This window comes from Ruditapes philippinarum, unplaced genomic scaffold, assembly GCF_026571515.1.
Source record: "Ruditapes philippinarum isolate M1 unplaced genomic scaffold, ASM2657151v2 ctg12215_1_1_1_1, whole genome shotgun sequence".
NCBI lineage: Eukaryota > Metazoa > Mollusca > Bivalvia > Venerida > Veneridae > Ruditapes > Ruditapes philippinarum.
Window position 1 is genome coordinate 1 of NW_026867303.1, and position 18,359 is coordinate 18,359.

Genomic DNA, 18,359 nt, shown 5'->3' on the forward strand with positions numbered 1-18,359 from the left:
ACAACAAACAAATTTTCTTTTTATTTTATGCTTAAAAACAAGTTAAAACGAAATTTCCTTAATATTTAATATTTACGTTAATATTAAAATCTGTTTTCCCCATTTAGAGCCTCAAAAAAGTCGAATTTCTCATTAAATACAAGAAGTCATGGGCTGAAAAATAAGTTCCACAATCAACTTTAAATGGTGGCGATAGTATTTATTTTACAGTAAACATTCAAAAAAGTGGATAGGAAATTAGAGAGCTCGGAAGCCTAACGAACGCTGGGTTGTTTACATATTCTTCGACTGAAAGCTGCCAATGCTTTTCAAGTTTTCATAAAGCATACGGCAGTTATTGCTCGTAGGATACTTAAATATTCCCAAATGTCATCAAGAGCAGTTTTGCATGTGGAAGGAATGTATTTTTCAGACTGTAAAAATTAAACAAAAAATTAAAGAGACGATATTTGGTGATTGGTAACTTGAATGAATAGAAGTAACTTACTGTAAGTTTTCTTCTTTTTATTACTTGTGACATATAAGTTATTTATCAATTTCAGCTCTGCTTTTCTTTAAACAGCCTGACATTGTCGGAATAGTCAGCAAAAATAAAATTGAGGTGCCACATGGGGAAAATCTTAAAAAAGTAGTTTCGTCATTGAAAAGTGTGAAATTATATTTTGATAATTTTCACTATGAAATTATCAAATATAATTTTCACGGATAAATCAGTAATCCACTGAAAAGCATAAAATAAAGTTTGGTATGTGGTACCATATTTGTTCAACACATGCTTGGGTAATCTATAACTATTTTAACTAAAACAATTGAAGTTAGTAATTGAATAAATTGCTTTATTTTTCTGAAGGGAAACAGAAAAAAAAATATTTCATTAGTCTTCTAACCGAAAAAAAACAAGCCTGTACCTTCTCAGGTACTGATTTTTCATTAATGTACTCTGTTGTGAGCCTTGAAGAAAATTATAAAAAAAATGTCTGCACTTTACAAATGCGAGCTATGTCTAAGAGAAAGTGCATAATAAATGAATGGAACACAAAGCGCAACGACTAATGTTTCAACAGCAAGTTATTTGCTATGAATATATTTTTATTCCATAAAATGGTCATATTAATCTAATAAGTAACTGTATTGTGTTAAAGTGATCTTTATGTTCCATCTGTAAAACAATACATAAGTTACAAGCCATTATTTCAAGATATACGTAAAATACACGAGGCATTAGTTTTATTTGTTACAGTAAGCAAGGCTAGGCGTTGAAATTGATACATTTTTATCTAAAACAATGTCATTTTATCTGAACTATATTGTTTGATTGTATTGTATTCATATCAAGTGACAATAAGTCCGAAACAATGTTAAGAGTGAGATTTTCAAAATCTCATTTTTTCCATACATTACATATCACAAACATATCTGTAACGATATACATTTTGATTATATATGAAATAAGTACTCGTATTGTATGTACCTTATGTCTGCAAATGTTATCTAGGCTATGTTAGGCTATGTTCGTGGATTTGAAGCTATTTGAATGGTCGTGTTTTATTCCATTGCTATAATTACCTTAATTTGTATTAGTCATAACCATTTCAATCGGGTTAAGTCTTTAATACTTAGACAATAGTTCAGACGTAGAGTGTGTGGCCAACGTATAAGTGAACAAATTATAAATGAATGAAAGCATCCCTTTTTTTAATCATTATTATCTAAAACTTCGCAATTATTTAACATGGAAGACGTAAAGCTGTTTGATTTGGGTAACTAACTGACGTGGTTTTCATTACTGATTGACAAATATATCTACCTTAACTTGTTGGAACAACTGGTGTCACAAATTTGTATTTGTCATTAACAATTACTTCCCATTGAAACAGTTAAATTTTACTCTTAAATAAATTTGCAAACAAAGTTCTAGTCTTGAAAAATATCGAATGATGAACATGTCTTGTTTGTTCATTCATGTTTTAAATATATCTAAAATATAATTATATAAATTATATGCTTGCAAAGGTTATTAATTCATGTTTGGGAAATTACATACATACTCTCAATACGTTCCAGCTCAAATTATATGCAAATTCAAATGATGCACATGCCATCTCGACTTCTTGTCACGTGATGTCATGTTTGTTTTCTCTACTGAATCATTAACATTAATAATCGGACAAAGATATGATTCGATATTGTGTGTACTATTAACGTAGGATAAAATCCCGAGGATTTCTTAGAATTGGTTTGTTCCAGTAACGAATTCAAGAGTTTGTCTATAAGCTAATAGCTAACAACAAAATCAAAGTAAATTAAGTTCTGTATAAACTACCGTATGAGCATCAAATGATTAAAACACAAGATTCTTTTGTAAACGGCTTTAACATGACAAGTATGTTCTTAATAATAGTATTTTGATATTATGGTATGTCATGAACAAAATAACAACGATGTTGCTCTCTTTTACTGTGCAATGTTTATTGAAAGTAATGCCAAAAACTTTATTTTGGTGTTGATTTGTCTTGTCAGAATATATTTACATACATAACTAATAAATGGCAAACTGATCTATGTCTTTGTCCATAATTATACAGTACTTTTTCACAGTAAAATGTGTTCACTAGTCACTTAATGACGCATACGCTGTACTTCAAAAAATACATAATAATTACACAAATATACAATAAGATGAAATATAGCTTATGTGCCTGCTGTGTAAAGAAGCAGGTTCTAGTAGTTTACTGTTTCAGCAAAGAACTCTTCTCTAAACATGTATATTGTTGTTTAAATGTAGATGATTGCTTAGAAAAAGTCTTCCAAATTCAAACAAAGAAACAAAGTCACATACTTAGTTTATTAGAGCTAAACAATAGAAAACAAGATCTCATAGATACATTTAGACTTTTGAAAAGGATGAACAAAACAAATTGGCGGTAAAATATATCAATACACATACAAATTGAAAGATATGTCTCATTTTATGAAGAGTGGTAAATAATGATATAAGATGATAGAATGGATGTACCACTGAGGCACAGCCGAATTGATACTACTACAATTTCAAAGTGGAATGTTGGCCGCCGCTGACCTTAAGGAGATACATTTGCCACTACATATATGTTTCACCTTTGGAAAGGCACATATAACTGATCCTTTAAAGCTGAAAGATCTCTTGAGTTAAAATTCAAACCTTAGAAAAGAAAATATTTACAGTGTACGTAGTAAATGAAAAATTATTTTCATGGATAAACATAATTTCACAAAAATAATACAATTCTAGGGACGTGTTGCATTGATCAATTTTATGCAATAATACTATAAAAGTATGTTCAGAATATTGAAGTTTTTATTCGACGAGCAACAAAGTAGAATTAGTAACAATATTTGTTTTTACATTCATTCATGGAAATTCAATTATTTCTTATTAAGTTATTTATGTTTGGGTTGGATATACAAATTCCATTAAATTTTGTAAAATTATAGATGAAATATCTAAAGGGACGTTGGGCTGATATGCAATATTTACATTTAAAAGTCTCCCTAAATATGTAAGAACTTATTACAAATGTTCGTTTTTATGTTTTTTGTGTTACTTTGTATGTAAGAGTATCTCTACAAGCTTATGCTACAGATACATATAGGAGGAATTATAAGCGTACAAAGGAACTAATTAAAAAAAATTGCGTCATGATTTTTTTTTTCATTCATTTTGTCACTATACCATGTGCATACTTTTTAGAGAAGTTTATCATGTATTTCGCAAAAGTGAAACATAAAGAAAACATATGCTTTATGTCTGAGATAAAAACAAATTGAAAATAAAATATTTGCATAAGACATATATTTCATCTTATAAAAGTTCTTCTTATGTTATCATTTAATCTTACATATTTCTAGTGTAGCTTGGAACCTTACACCATTTAACAATTACATATCACATAGCCTTAGGGTAAGAAAGATAGCAATAAAATTATGAAACAAAAACAAACAAACAAAAAACAACAACAGGAAAATGGTCATATCATAATCTTCTAAATAATGTCTGTCAAGCAGCTTGACACAAAACAAAATGCCATATCTTAATGCATATAAATAATTTAAGATTCCGTCAGTGTAATACTGCTTTCTTAGAAGAATATGCATGTTCGAGTTCTGTTTGCAAAGATACTTAAGGTAGGATACTTAAATATGTCGATATGTCACCAAGAGCAGTTTTTCATATGGAAGGAAGTGCTTTTTTTGGACTGCTAAAATGAAATAAAAAATATAGAAATGATATTTGGTGTTAAATTGAATGGATTGAAGTTTTTTTTATTTAAGTTTGAAATTTAAGTGTTTTTCTCTTAACAGCCCTGACAATGTCTGAATTGTAAGCTGATTTTTAATGGAGGTACCACATGGGGACATCGATAAGGATATCAGTGTGCAACTGTTTGTAAAATTCAATTACTATCATAACATTACTTTTACTCAAAACATTTACGGATATGGGTCGTTCAAAGATGAATAATTTCACTTGTATTTGTCTATTTAATGTAGGAACAAGCCTTTAGGAGTTATTTTCATACAGCTTCTCAGAGTCTTCAAGTATGGAAAGGAACTAAGTATAACAAAAGACAACAAATATTGTTTTGTTACTATATTACATGGTATATTGCTACCTTGTTTCCTTCCCTTAATGTATATTAAGTTCATAAGAAGACAACACTCACCAAGAAATGTTAATCTCTTTTTATGAAGTTTGCTTGTTTTACTTGTCTCATTTCCGTGTTTGGAGACCCTGAGAAAAGAAACCTCTGTATAAAATGAACTACTAATAAAAAATTTCAATGATTCATACGACACGTATTTAAAACAGCCACTCAGTTTTTCTATCTAATTGTATACATGCATAATAAATTATACGCTGAAAAACGCTTTATAAGCAACTCTTCAAAATATTTCAAATTGGTGTTATTAAAAGTGATAGGTATGCCCTAATTCATAAAATGTACAGCTATTATAGCTTTTTGAAAAAGTGTTTTTTATACCATCATATATTAAGAAAATAATTTGACATGAACCAAAGTATCAAAATCATAAATCATATAAATATATTTAATTTATAATTGTAATATTTCTTACTATAGACCATTTACTTCATTCTTCATTACAGTCTTAATAATAGATTACTTTGTTGATAACTTCAAAGGAGATCTTGAAGTCAAACCTTCCAGTATTTGCACTCAAATAACGTCTGCACAATCAAGTATTTCTCTATTGTAGAATATCAGGCTGCAGATGTTCTACTGTTTACAGACAGTCCATATACGTTGAAAATTCTTCCTTCGTTTTGATATTTACAGCTTTCACAAGCAGTTCGGTATCACCAAATATGAAGGAAGCCTGCAGACTATTATCGTCTTTCGATAAACCATTTGCATGTGCAACTTTTAGTGTACCAATGTGTTTGCAACCCACATCTGTTGAATATTCGGGATACATTTCTTCTGTACAGTATACACAAATTGTCGTTTCGTCAGGGTCGGTTGGTGTGTATGGACCTTTAGATACACATTTTCCAATATTAACCTCTTCTCCAGCCTGTATAATTGTTCTTAGGACATTGCAAGCCTTTTTCTTACCATTTATGAATTTTACTTCTGCATTTTTATGTTTTTGCTCATCAAAATTTTGAAAGGTAGCCATCCCGTAAGTGTGGGTCATTATTCTTGAACGTACAGTATCCTGATAATGTCCAAACCGCACTGCACCTTTGAGAACGACAAGACCTGCCTCTTCTGGGATAATGATTTTCTTGGACTTTAATTCTCTCTGTATCAGGTCTTGGACTAATTTACACTCGCCAAATCCACCAACTAAAAGAACTGTTTCGACTGTTTGCATATTCTGTTTTGCAAGAATATGTTGTACATGCTCAATCACGCTATTGATAGGAGTTTCAAACCATTGTTTAACTACAGAAACATCAACTCTCAATTTGTCGCTAGAAAATGTAACCATTCCGGACAATCCAAGATCGGCAACTCTTTTCCCTAATGGAGGCATGTTACTCTCCTGATAAAGCTCTTTTATTGATGAAAACAGTCTAAATGTAAATTTCCCCTTTAATTCGGGAGTGACAGAACGCTTTTTTATTTCGAAATCCCTAAGCATTTGAAAGTAGTCTTCCATTTGCTTACTTGTAAATTTTTGCATTGTGGTATTCCCGAATATCTTGGTCAGCCATTCTAAATAGTTGTTGTCAACAATTATTCCTCCCCATGGACCACCACTTGCTTTATGGAGTTCCTTTAATGTTTCATCGATTTGTTTCTCATGTACTGATATATCTGCAGTACCTCCTGGAAATAACATTCATAAGCTAATGAATTAAATATGTTATGTTTTAATAAAACAAGAGCAATCAGGGATAGCATTATCGCCTGGTGATAGCCAATGGTGCAGCTGTGTTGTTGCAGCCATTGCAAAGTAGATCGGGAAAAATAGTTAACAAGACAGAACGCTTCCTTTATGCAAGGGTTAAAACTCTTTCGACCGAAATACTTGTTAAATATCCACAAATACTTCAGGTACAGATCAATCCTGTTACATTTTATTCATATTAAGTAGTATCAGAGGACAAACCTAAAATAGAAGAATAATCAAAGGGCCATGGCTCTGATAAAAAGTATTTAATTGGAAGTTGCTAACAATGTGCACAATAAACCTTAAATCTGATCATTTATGTAAAGTTTTAATTAAATTCGATTAATAGTTTTAGAGGACAAGTTTTGTGATAGACACACATGCAGACATATACACGGTCAGGCAGACAGATAGACATATTGTGAGACGACGAAAACAGTGACCCCAGTAAGACGTGGCTACTTTGTTACGTGCAGCAGTTACTATGTAGCAGACGATACAAAAATCATTAATGGACCTAAAGGATTTTTTGTTCAAGGGCAATATAACAGCAAACATCATTCAACCAGAAACCCGTTAAGTTTTTGCAATTACTTGAGGTACCAATCACTCCTCTTGTGACCTATGTTTCTAAGTTCTGGTATGTCTCATGTACCACCTAAACTAAATGATGAAATTGAAACAAAACCAAAATGATATAGCAATCGAACAAAATGTTACAATGATTGTTTCCGATAATTCCTTTAGTACTAATAGCCGATAATGTGGTAAAATTCATAAGTTTGTTCTGAAATATTTCACCAACCTCCGAGATCGATCACCATGTATTGTCTCCCTACTTTAGACCATGTCTCCTGTACATCTGTAGTAATTGTCTGACACCAAATAGATGCTGCTTCTGGTTCATAAGATAGTTTTAGACGTGCCTTTTCTATGCCAGCCTTTTAATAAAAGCCAACTCGATATTATTCCAAACATTTAAATGAGTATACTTAGTTACATATAAGAAGAATGAAGGCAGTATAATGATAAAGAACATTTAAAGCGAATGAATGGGCATCAACGGACATGTTTTCGTGATTTTTCTTTTGGTATTTAATATTTCAGACTATTTCAAGGGCCGATACATAAGTCAGCCAAAGCTCATTTTTAATATTGATTCATTTCCTTTTTTAATTTATATCAACATACAAAAATCACATAACATTTTATTGAATATTTGTGTTCCCTTTTCCGCTCATAATATCATTTAAACGAAATTGTTTAAGAAAATTAAATAAGTTTAGGTAAAGGAAAGACTTAAAAAAACTACGCTTTATCGATTGTTTGATGGACATTGAACCAATCACTTGAAAGGTCACCAGCTAGATGAAAAGCAGAATACCTTAAATGTTTCCATTGTATTTAAACAACGTGATTTACCTTTTCTGCTGCTTCGCGCATGAACTGCTTTGCATTATCATTCCATATGGCAGGTACAGTTAAAACATACTGTATGTCTGTGTCAACTATCCCGGTCTTTTGTTTGTTGATCGTCGTAGTGAAATGTTGTTTCAGATACTTTATTGACATTGTAAAGATTGTCATTGCTTGCATTGATCTTCCGTTTATGTCTTCAACGGTAGTCGATCTTGATAGATCCTGTATACATAAACAATTACCTTATTATAACTGAAATGTTTATGATTGTCATTTAATCATTATGATCGTCTTCATTATTATATATTTATAATTCATTTTACTGTATTTAGATGTTAATGTGGACACTATTACGACGTTCAATAAGAGTTTTTATTTTGTGTTGATATACAAATTCGTATATGTATCAAATGGATTGGATGGTTTGGTTTTGCGGCGCACCAGCCAATTCAGGTTTTATGGCACCGAAACAGGAATGATGATTTGGGATAACCTTAGGTTATTAAAGCAACAACAGGGATCATTCTATATCAATGTTATACGTGTACATCTTTACTATGTTGTAATGAAAATAGATAAGAAATAACATTCTGAAAGAATGCATGTCCTTCAGTCTAATCGTTCAAAAATACTATTTAAAGAGTGGTTAAACAAAAATTAACACATGGAAACAAAAAAGAACAGCATTTGTGTAACATGGAATTTAAGTCCTTGACAATATTGTCGCTTTTTAGAGTTCATTCCTCATTGATGATTCTAAGATATTTTTGTTACACATATTGATAATTGTATATAAAATTGACATGACATATTATGTTATGGTTTAAACCGTACGCTTTGACCATACACAATTTTAGAAATGACCAAAGGCATTTGAAATTCTATAAAATGAATGGAAACATTATTACTGAAAAATCAAATTAAAAATTTAATAATAAAACTCTTTTAACATATAAAAACAAAGTATATACATTCATATTGAAATGTATGGACATATATTGTATTCATTGTGTTTGTCGTTATTACGATTGGACATAAAATCACACGCAAAATTTATAAAATCATATTTTCGTTTACTTAGATGTTTCGGTGATAAAGGTAAAGTTGTTTACATATGTTGTAAAAAGATATTTAAATGGAAATCAAGTTGTAAAAAAGACAAAAGCTCCATATAAGTTTACCTCGATTTTAAATATATAAAACTTATATCATAGTGTAATTTAAGTCTAACGTAATTTGCCAAAAGAAAAACCTCATTCTTGTGAAGAATCATTTTAAATCTACGAAACAAACGCCAGCCTATGTGCTCATTATCTTCGGCAAGGGTAGCAAAGTGATTTTCTGCTTCATATCCAAACGAGTCGAACTGCCCATTTGGATCGAGAAGGACACATGTTGGTGTTTTCAAAGAAATAAGCTGATCACTTCCAGCGATCCATCCTTGATTAGTCTGTACGTTTAACGGTTTGTCCCGCAACGAAAAAGCGTAGCCACTGTATGTTGTGCCAAAGTCAAATGCAACCACAAGCAATGCGGAACCTGCCATTGTAGTCACTGAAAAAGAAAAGGCTTCTAATCGAAAATAGGAGATTTTAAACTTCAGTACATTTTGTTGTTTACAGACTAAGGATGTATTTTTATTGAAGTCTTAAATCATTGGTTTTAATAATCAACAGATACAAAAGACAAGACGTTCAACTTCGTAAATATATATGTCATTATGGTATATTATTTCTAAGATGGATTGATATACTATTTTATTTAATTCAGGTATAACAATTTACAGTTCCTTGATTGTTGAAACAGTCGATCGAAAACACTACAGAATTCGGCGGAAGATTTTAATATATATATTAAATTTTCATGTTTTAGTGAATATAAAGAAATATTCTATTATTTTAGTATACTCTGTAGTAGTATGTCGGTATTTTTAGTAAACAGTTTAAATATTCAAACACAATTTCAGAAACAAAGTGTAACTTTTCGATTTTGAACTGTTTCAACACAAGGATCTAAAGTTTATTTTACAGTGTTATCAATTTCTTTAAGTTAGATTTTTCAAAGCGACATATATTAATTTGCTACACGTTTAATATATCATTGTTTGGAATTATCTAAATGTGATCTCGAGACATAATGAAAACAATTACACTTTAACTCCTGCTAGTATAATCAAATTGTAAACCCTAAGGAAAGCCTGTTTTAGTTTTTTTCAATATATGCGATATATGTTATATCATATTATTGAAACAAAGTGAAATATCTAACTAAGGGTGCCGTTTTTTAACCTAATAAGTATTGCAAATTCAACGCAAAACGTTGTGTGCCAATTTTTGTTTGGTAACCTTGGCCTAACAAAAAAGTCAGCACTGCTGTACAAGACATCGTTTTTGGTTATTCTAATGTACTCGAAATATGCCTCACTTTAAAGCTAGACTTCTACATTCTTCACTCGTTGTACACCCTTTTGAAATATTCATATATTTTTAATGAGATATATTTCCTATGTTCATGACATTTAACGCAGATATTTTATTCATAAGACTGTTTTCGAAAAGTTCTACTCTTATTCCGATTCTAACCAATCCAAATAAGATAAATCCATTAATACCCCAAACATGTTGTTATTTTTAGAATGTTAGATAACTGTCATGAGCAGTAAAATAATGGTAAATCAATTGACCCCTAACGTTTCAAAAAACATGTAGCATTAATTTTGTTCTTTGAATTCATCTGAAATAAACTGAGAAGATATAAGTAGCTTTGCATATATGCTTGTAAATCCTGACTTACAAACCAGAATGATGTGAATATTAAACGATTTTATGAAACCTCGTGTATATAAAAAGTAGAAATATTTTAATTTCCATACATATATAACAAATACTGTCTTTACTTGTAATTTTGATATGACAAATGAATTACTTTGAACAAAAAAGTTATTAATAACTGAATATGTGTCCAGAGAAACAAACACGAAATAACCGACTGAAATATGTGACACGACAAACTTGCGTCCGTAGATTTTATTTGATAGGAAGTGCAAGCACGTTCAGTGCAACAGAAAACGAAGCTGAATGACACCTTTTTTGTGTTTATTTGATGAACTTTTTTACTCATAATGTACTATTATTTTGGTACGTATGCAATGACGTTATCGCTGATATTTCATGTGATAATAAAAGTAGTTAGTTTACAAGAATATATTTCAAAGATACATAACCAGTCACAGATTTTCAGTGACCAGATTGAAGGGGAGATATAAAGTCATTGACATGGAGAAAATTATGAATATACCTAAAATTATGCGTTCAAAAACGTTTTCCATACAACACAAGAGTGATATGGAACGATAATTGCTGGGTAACGATGGATCTTCTTTCTTATAAATTTGGCAAATGTTGGCATCTTTCCAAGTTTGAGGAATCTTACAAGATCGGAGTGAATGATTAAAAAGAGAACAGAGTCGGTATTTGATTACGGACGAGGTTTCGTACAAGATGCTATTCCTTATTTCTATGTCGGTGTTTGTATATTGATCCCAGTCAGTTTGCATAATACTTTGTTTTAGAGTGTGGTACTTGCTATGATCATATAGGCATATAAAACACTTGAAAGGTCCTGATTTAGGTCTAGAAAAGGAAAAAACAGAGAGCAAAAATAGGGCAATGGTAGCAAATATTTTGGTCTAAAGCTGATTCCCCAACACATGATGTTATTACTTGGTGACTGCAAGAAACAAGAAAAAGATCTAAAACATTTGCTGACTCGGTAAAATGTGTGGGTTCGTATTTTGAATTTTGGTCCCTATTATACAATTTCGAATACGGTTTCGAGTTTTCAAATCAATAGTTTTCAATTAAAATTGGAAACTATGGTGTTGCATTTTATCATTGATATTGACAGCAAAGTGTTAGATTTTTTTACATTCTACGTTATGCGGAATTAAATGCATTGTAGGTATGTCTTTGATGGCAATTAAATATTTATTTCGACATATTTCTCGTTTTGTTGTTGTTGTTGTTGTTGTTTTTTGTTATTATTTGGCCGTTGAATTCATGTTACATATGTGTTATAAACAACAATAAATATGATGCTATATTTAATGTTATGGTCAAAATAGTGGCCGTTTACCACTTATCGGATATGAAAATTCGAATTCATCGATTATTCGAAGTCAAATTGTAGTCTCTCAAATAATTGATAATAATTGACGATCATAATATTTGAATTGTTACATTGTGTTGTTTTGAACAATCTGGAAATAAGTTTTATTATTAGAGAGTCAGATTTGCTGGGAACTCTATAAAACGTGATAAAGAAGTTTATGTCAGTGATTTATATGTAAAATATAAGAAGGTTTTTGAAGTATTAGAAATAAGGTAAACTAGAAAGAGATATGTTAAGTTAGAATTCAAAGTTGTATCAAAATTGTTTACAAGCATTGTGATTAGTGCACAATGTGGTACATGGCATAACAGTTGATTATCAGTTAACCAGTAGGATACAGAAAATAATAAAAGACATAGTAAATCATACAGGGTACATTAGTATATGGAAGATATAATAGTAAATGGATTTGCAATAAATCAGAGTTTCCTCTGTTTATTTGGAATTAACTCTTTAATGCGAAAAGCAACTTTAAATACTAAACGCTTTTGACAAAAGTGATATTTATAACTTTACACAGTAAAAAAAGGAAATGGAAAGAAAATGTATGAAAAAGAGTTTTCCTAAACATACAATATACAGACCATAACAAAACTAACAATTTACAGAATAACTTAAAAGCCGCTAAACATACATAAAGAATGAATATTATCAAAAGAAACTGTAAAACCTCTATGACCTAACGAATGGATCAGATAACATCTTTTAGATGAAGAGTACTTTGTATTATATGTTACTCCTAAATGCCAAGGTTTTTGTTATGAAAACAAAAAACTCGCCTATGAGATAACCAATAAAAAGAAAAGAAAAAAACCAATACAACCATGGATAATTCCTTTAACGCACAAACGATGCAATATTCAAAAGTGAATATGTAATATAAGTCAACGGCGTTGAAAGTAAGGACCATTAAGCAAAGGTAGTCAGTCGTAAACTTAATTCTACATAGAACTGATTTTGATTTCAAGCCCAATCTTTTTCAGTGGAAATGACACCGAAACTGGAATAAACAACTTCTTTTGCAATTTTTGTTATAAAGTACAATCTCTTTATAATAATATATTTTGTCAATTAACATGCTTTATTATATTTTCCATGTTTTAATTACGTTTAAGTGATGGCTGTAATTATGTTGATAATCGAAGTTGTCAGCAACAAACGATTTAAATTTAACTTCCCTTTTCACTTTTTTAAAACAATGAGAAGCAGACGAAACTATTTTAATTCATTCAGCAAATAAAATATCAATTTCTGAATAAATGCTTGTAGAAGTTATAGATAACCTTTGTATATTTTTTGTATAAAGTTTCTTTAAATTATATAACATGATACCTCCAAGTCCGTAACATTTAGTTTCTTCCTTTCAAAGAATTTCGTGTGACGAGGATTTATTCGGTCACTTCTGATCTTATTGTGAAATCTTATAAGTAAAATATCAAATACAAATGATAGTTGCTCAGTGATATCTAGCGTATAATCAGTGTTGCATTGTATTATATTTTAATTTATTTTAGAATAAAAAATATTTAATGAATAATGTATGAATAATTTTACGATATAAAACCCGCGTTATTGACTTTTTGACTTTGACCGGCGATTCTTTTCACATGTATAAACATTTCGTGTTCGAATCTATTTTAGATATTACTATCAGTATTTTAGATATTTTTCTTTACTTATATCATGCAAATGTGGAAATATAATATCATCAATCAAAGTTTTCAGACATAAATTTGTAAACGTTTACCTTTTTTGAAAGAAAAGGAATGGAACTAAAATTAATTGTTCAAGTAACGTAAATTACATTTGTTTGTGGCGTGGGGGAGACAGTAACATTTTCAGAAAATACCAATGATTGCGATATCAGCAAAACATTTAAATGTAGGGTACAAGGGAGAGCAACGCTTACCTACGTAATAAGTCCCCAACATTCAAAATACCCTGCTACAGAGGAAAAGCACCAATTTTGACACAGAACAGGAATAGGACATATATTAGGAAAAGGGGAGAGTGATCTCAAACGTTGGTACAGGGAATTTATAACCGCGTTATATACTCTTATGACCAATTGTGGTAGACAATCGATATTTGAAATATTATCTAAATATATGGAAATATAATTGCACAGGTAAATAACGAAAAAAAAATTTATATCAATATTATTGTCCATTTGATATTTCTTTGAAATGAAGAGAAAAATAGAAAAATAAAATAAAACAAAAAAAAATATTCCACGGCAAATCAAACAAGAGCACCGCTAGGCGGAGCATTATATGCCCGAAAGTGTCGTGTTTTTTTTAAGTAAGGATGAAGCATTTGTAAGACATGGGAAATAGCTGTTCATCCTATAAAATTTTACAGCTGTAGGTTGATTAATACTTAGGTTATTAATAGTGACCTTAACCTTTGACCTTGTGACCCCAAAATCAATAGGGGTCTTCTACCTAATATGGACAATGATCCTATGAAGTTGAATATAGTGAGCCAAATGGAACTTACGTTATGCTCCGCAAACTGTTTTTGGTTTTAAGGTTATTGTGACCTTGACCTTTAACATAGTGACCCCAAAATCAATAGGGGTATTTTGCCCAAAATGGACAATCATCCTATTAAGTTTGAATATTGTGGGCCAAGTGGAACTTAAGTTATTCTTCGGAAACTGTTTTCAGTATTAACGTAATAGTGATCTTGACCTTTGACCTTGTGACCCCAAAATCAATAGGGGTCTTCTTCCCAATATAAGCAATCATTCTATGAATTTATAATATTGTGGGTCTAATGGAACTTGAGTTATGCTCCGGAAACTGTTTTCAATTTTAAGGTAATAGTGACCTTGACCTTTGACCTTTGGACCCCAAAATCAATAGGGGTCTTCTTCCTAATATGGACAATAATCCTATGAAGTTTGAATATTGTGGGCCAAATGGAACTTACGTTATGCTCCGGAAACTGTTTTCAGTATCAAGGTAATAGTGACCTTGATCTTTGACCTTGTGACCCCAAAATCAATAGGCGTCTTCTACCTAATATGGACAACCATCCTATGAAGTTTGAACATTGTGGGTCAAATGGAACTTAAGTTATGCTCCGGAAACTGTTTTCAGTTTTAAGGTAATAGTGACCATGACCTTTGACCTTTGACCCAAAAATCAATAGGGGTCTTCTACCCAATATGGACAATCATCCTATGAAGTTTGAACATTGTGGACCAAATGGAACTTAAGTTATGCTCCGGAAACCAAATTGCTAACAGACGGACGGACGGACGTACGGACGGACAGACAGACGGACGCCAGGGGGTATAACATAATATGCCCTTTCGGGCATATAAAAATGATGCAGATTTGGTTATGTTGTGGCTGTTCACTGAGAGTATTGGCAAAGTAACTAGCTATCGCTCACACCTTGCACCGGCTATGTGTATTATTTACTCGTACAAAGATTTTTTTTTTCAAACATTCAGCAGCGTTTTAATGCGGTAAGGATGACAGAAAGAAGTTAACTTACTGGCCAAGTGATTGATGATTACAACGAAAATATGAACAACATTAAATAATATACTTGAACTTTACTGAGTCAGATTAGCGAAAGTAATCACTATTTACGTTGGACAAACACAACAGCAACACAAAAACTTACGTCTACATCAATTTCAAGCCCAATCAGGAGAAGAAACCGAATCTTGAATACAACTTTTATTTGCGTTTATGTGATAATTATGTTTTTTTCCTCTTAATATTTTGTTATCATATTTGAAATAATTTCATGAATTAATGTTAATTGAAGTTATAAATAATTTATAAAATTTTATCAAAAATACTTTTAATCAGACAAAATTTTACCTCCTAAATTTATAAATTAATTTACTTCCTTTCAACGAATTTAGCGTCACTTGGATTATTTAGATTATTTCTGATCTTATTGTGAAATAGTTGTGCTAATACATGTATATCTGTAACGAATGTATAGAGAATGGCATAGGGATTTCTATACAAAAGTAGGGTAAAGACAGCTGTTCACTGGTGAATTGCGGACTCTTAGTGTTACGTTGTACGAGGGGTGATCCAGACATAACCGGAGAGGGCGCATAACTTAGAAACTCCCGAGAAAAATATCTGACATAAATTTCAATGTTAAATGCATGAAATTTCAATGCAATATGGCAATACACAACACTATTATACATACAAACACACTATATGTTCTGCGTGTGCGGGGGCAGTCATGCTAGTCTTGAAGTTCATGTTACATATGCTTTATACAATAATTATGCTATGATTAATGCTATGGTCAAAGTAAAGTAGTGAAAATTGTTTCGGAAACAATATACAGACAATAACAAAACGAAGTGTTTACAAATTTATTTAATAAATAGCTGCTTACCATAAATAAAGTAGTAAAAGTACCAAAAGAAACCTGTAAAACCACTAATTATCAAAGAATGGATCGGAATGAAGTCTTAAAGATGGAAAGAACATTGAATTATAGTTAATCCTAATTGCCAAGGTTGTTGTTACAAAAAAAGAGAAAAACTCTCCAATGAATAGAAAAGTAAATACTATTTGAAAAAAAAAGAAAAAAAAAACAATAAAAAATCCAACACGCACAAATAATGCGAAACTCAGAAGTGAATATATTATTTATGTCGACGTAGATGAAGGTAAGGAACAATAAGCAAAACTAATAAATGATACCCCTCAGTCGTTATTAAAATATACGTTAACCTGATTTTGAGTCAAACCCCTATCTTGTTCGTTGGAAATGAAACCGAAACTGGAATAAAGCATTTTTTTCATTTATGTTATAAACACATTTTTGTATTCTCTTAATATATTTTCTGTTATTATATTTGCCATGTTTCCATTAAAATTCATGGCTGTTATTATGTTTGATAATCGCAGTTGTCAACAACAACTGATTTCAATTAACTTCCCTTTTCACTTTTTAAAGCAATAAAAAATCAGACAAACCCATTTTGAATCATTTAGCAAATAAAATATAAAATATTATTTCTTGAATACATGCTTTTCGAAGTTATATATAACCATTTTCTGACGAGTCCTTAAAATTAATTTACTTCCTTTCAAAGAATTTCGTGTCACGAGGATATATTATATTACTTCTGATCTTATCGTTAAATCTTAAAACTTACTAAAATACCTTACATTATATACCAGTTTTATTGTTAATGGCATTGATTTGACCGTTAAAACTTGCACCGGTTATGTCTACTATTGACTCGTACAAATATATTATTCAAATCTGTTATAAACATTTCGTTATAATGAGGTTAGGCTAACAGAAATAAGTTGATTTAGTTGTCATGTCATGGATGATTATAACGAAAATATGAACAACCTTAAAAATATTCTGGAACTTTACTGAGTCAGATACGCTAAGCTTAAGTAACCACTAGTTTTATTTAGACAAAAAAGCAACAAAATTATTTACGTCTTTATAAATTCCAAGCCCAATTAAATTAAACAAAACCGAAACTTGAATAAAATATTTTATTTGCGTTTATGTGATTATTACGTTTTTTTTATTCCTTATAATATTTTTAGCATGTATGAAATAATGCTATAAATTAATGTTAATTTAAGTTTTAAGAACATGTATAAAATGTTATCAAAAATTCTTTAAATCTTACAAATTTTACCTCCAAAATTCCTAAATTAATTAACTTCCTTTCAAAGAATTTCGTGTCACGTGGATTGATCCGATTACTTCTGATCTTTGATAAGTTCATTTTATAAGTAAACAAGAAACCAACATTTTCGACTATAACTGGCGATTGCTTTACATGTATTGACTTTTCGTTTTAGAATTCACCGTATTTTAAGTATTTTTCTTACTTTTATCATGCAAATGCGGAAGTATAATTTTATCAGCCAAGTTTTCAGAGATCGATTTGTAAGTTTTTGCCCTTATTTTGAAAAATTGAAACTAAACTTTTTTGTTCAATATAAGAAATTTATAATTGTGATATCAGCGAAACATAAGTACAAAACTAACAAAGGAGAGAAGCGTTTATTACGTTATGACGTAATAGACAGTCTTCCATTTCTCCATAATTATATAATAAAATTAAAGTCGTTACTTAATACCCAGTTACAAGGGAAAAGCACCAATTTGACACCGTCAAGGAAATTTATCTATTTGTGTTTAACGGCAACACTGACACATTACTGGTCATACCGCGACGAATACTAAACTAAGTAGGCCTAAAAATGTGGCACAAGTGAATTAGCAATAACAAATTCAACGCGTAACGTTGATAGACTGTATTTATTTCATACAAATTGTGTTGTGTTTTGATTAGCTTGATCTAACAAAAATGCAAACACTACTTGATAAGAAAATGTCTTGTT

The 18,359-nt window shown here is 30.6% G+C and overlaps 1 protein-coding gene across 1 annotated transcript; it reads right to left on the reverse strand.

Moving 5' to 3' along the window:
• Positions 1-5,283: 5,283 nt before the first annotated feature.
• LOC132735613 (heat shock 70 kDa protein 12B-like) lies at positions 5,284-9,372 on the reverse strand. The gene is made up of 4 exons (XM_060722591.1): positions 9,071-9,372; positions 7,822-8,040; positions 7,205-7,340; positions 5,284-6,335 (listed from the first exon to the last, which is right to left on the reverse strand). The coding sequence occupies exons 1-4, from the start codon at positions 9,362-9,364 to the stop codon at positions 5,284-5,286; spliced, it is 1,701 nt and encodes a 566-aa protein (XP_060578574.1). The 5' UTR covers positions 9,365-9,372.
• Between the last annotated feature and the right edge of the window lie 8,987 nt (positions 9,373-18,359).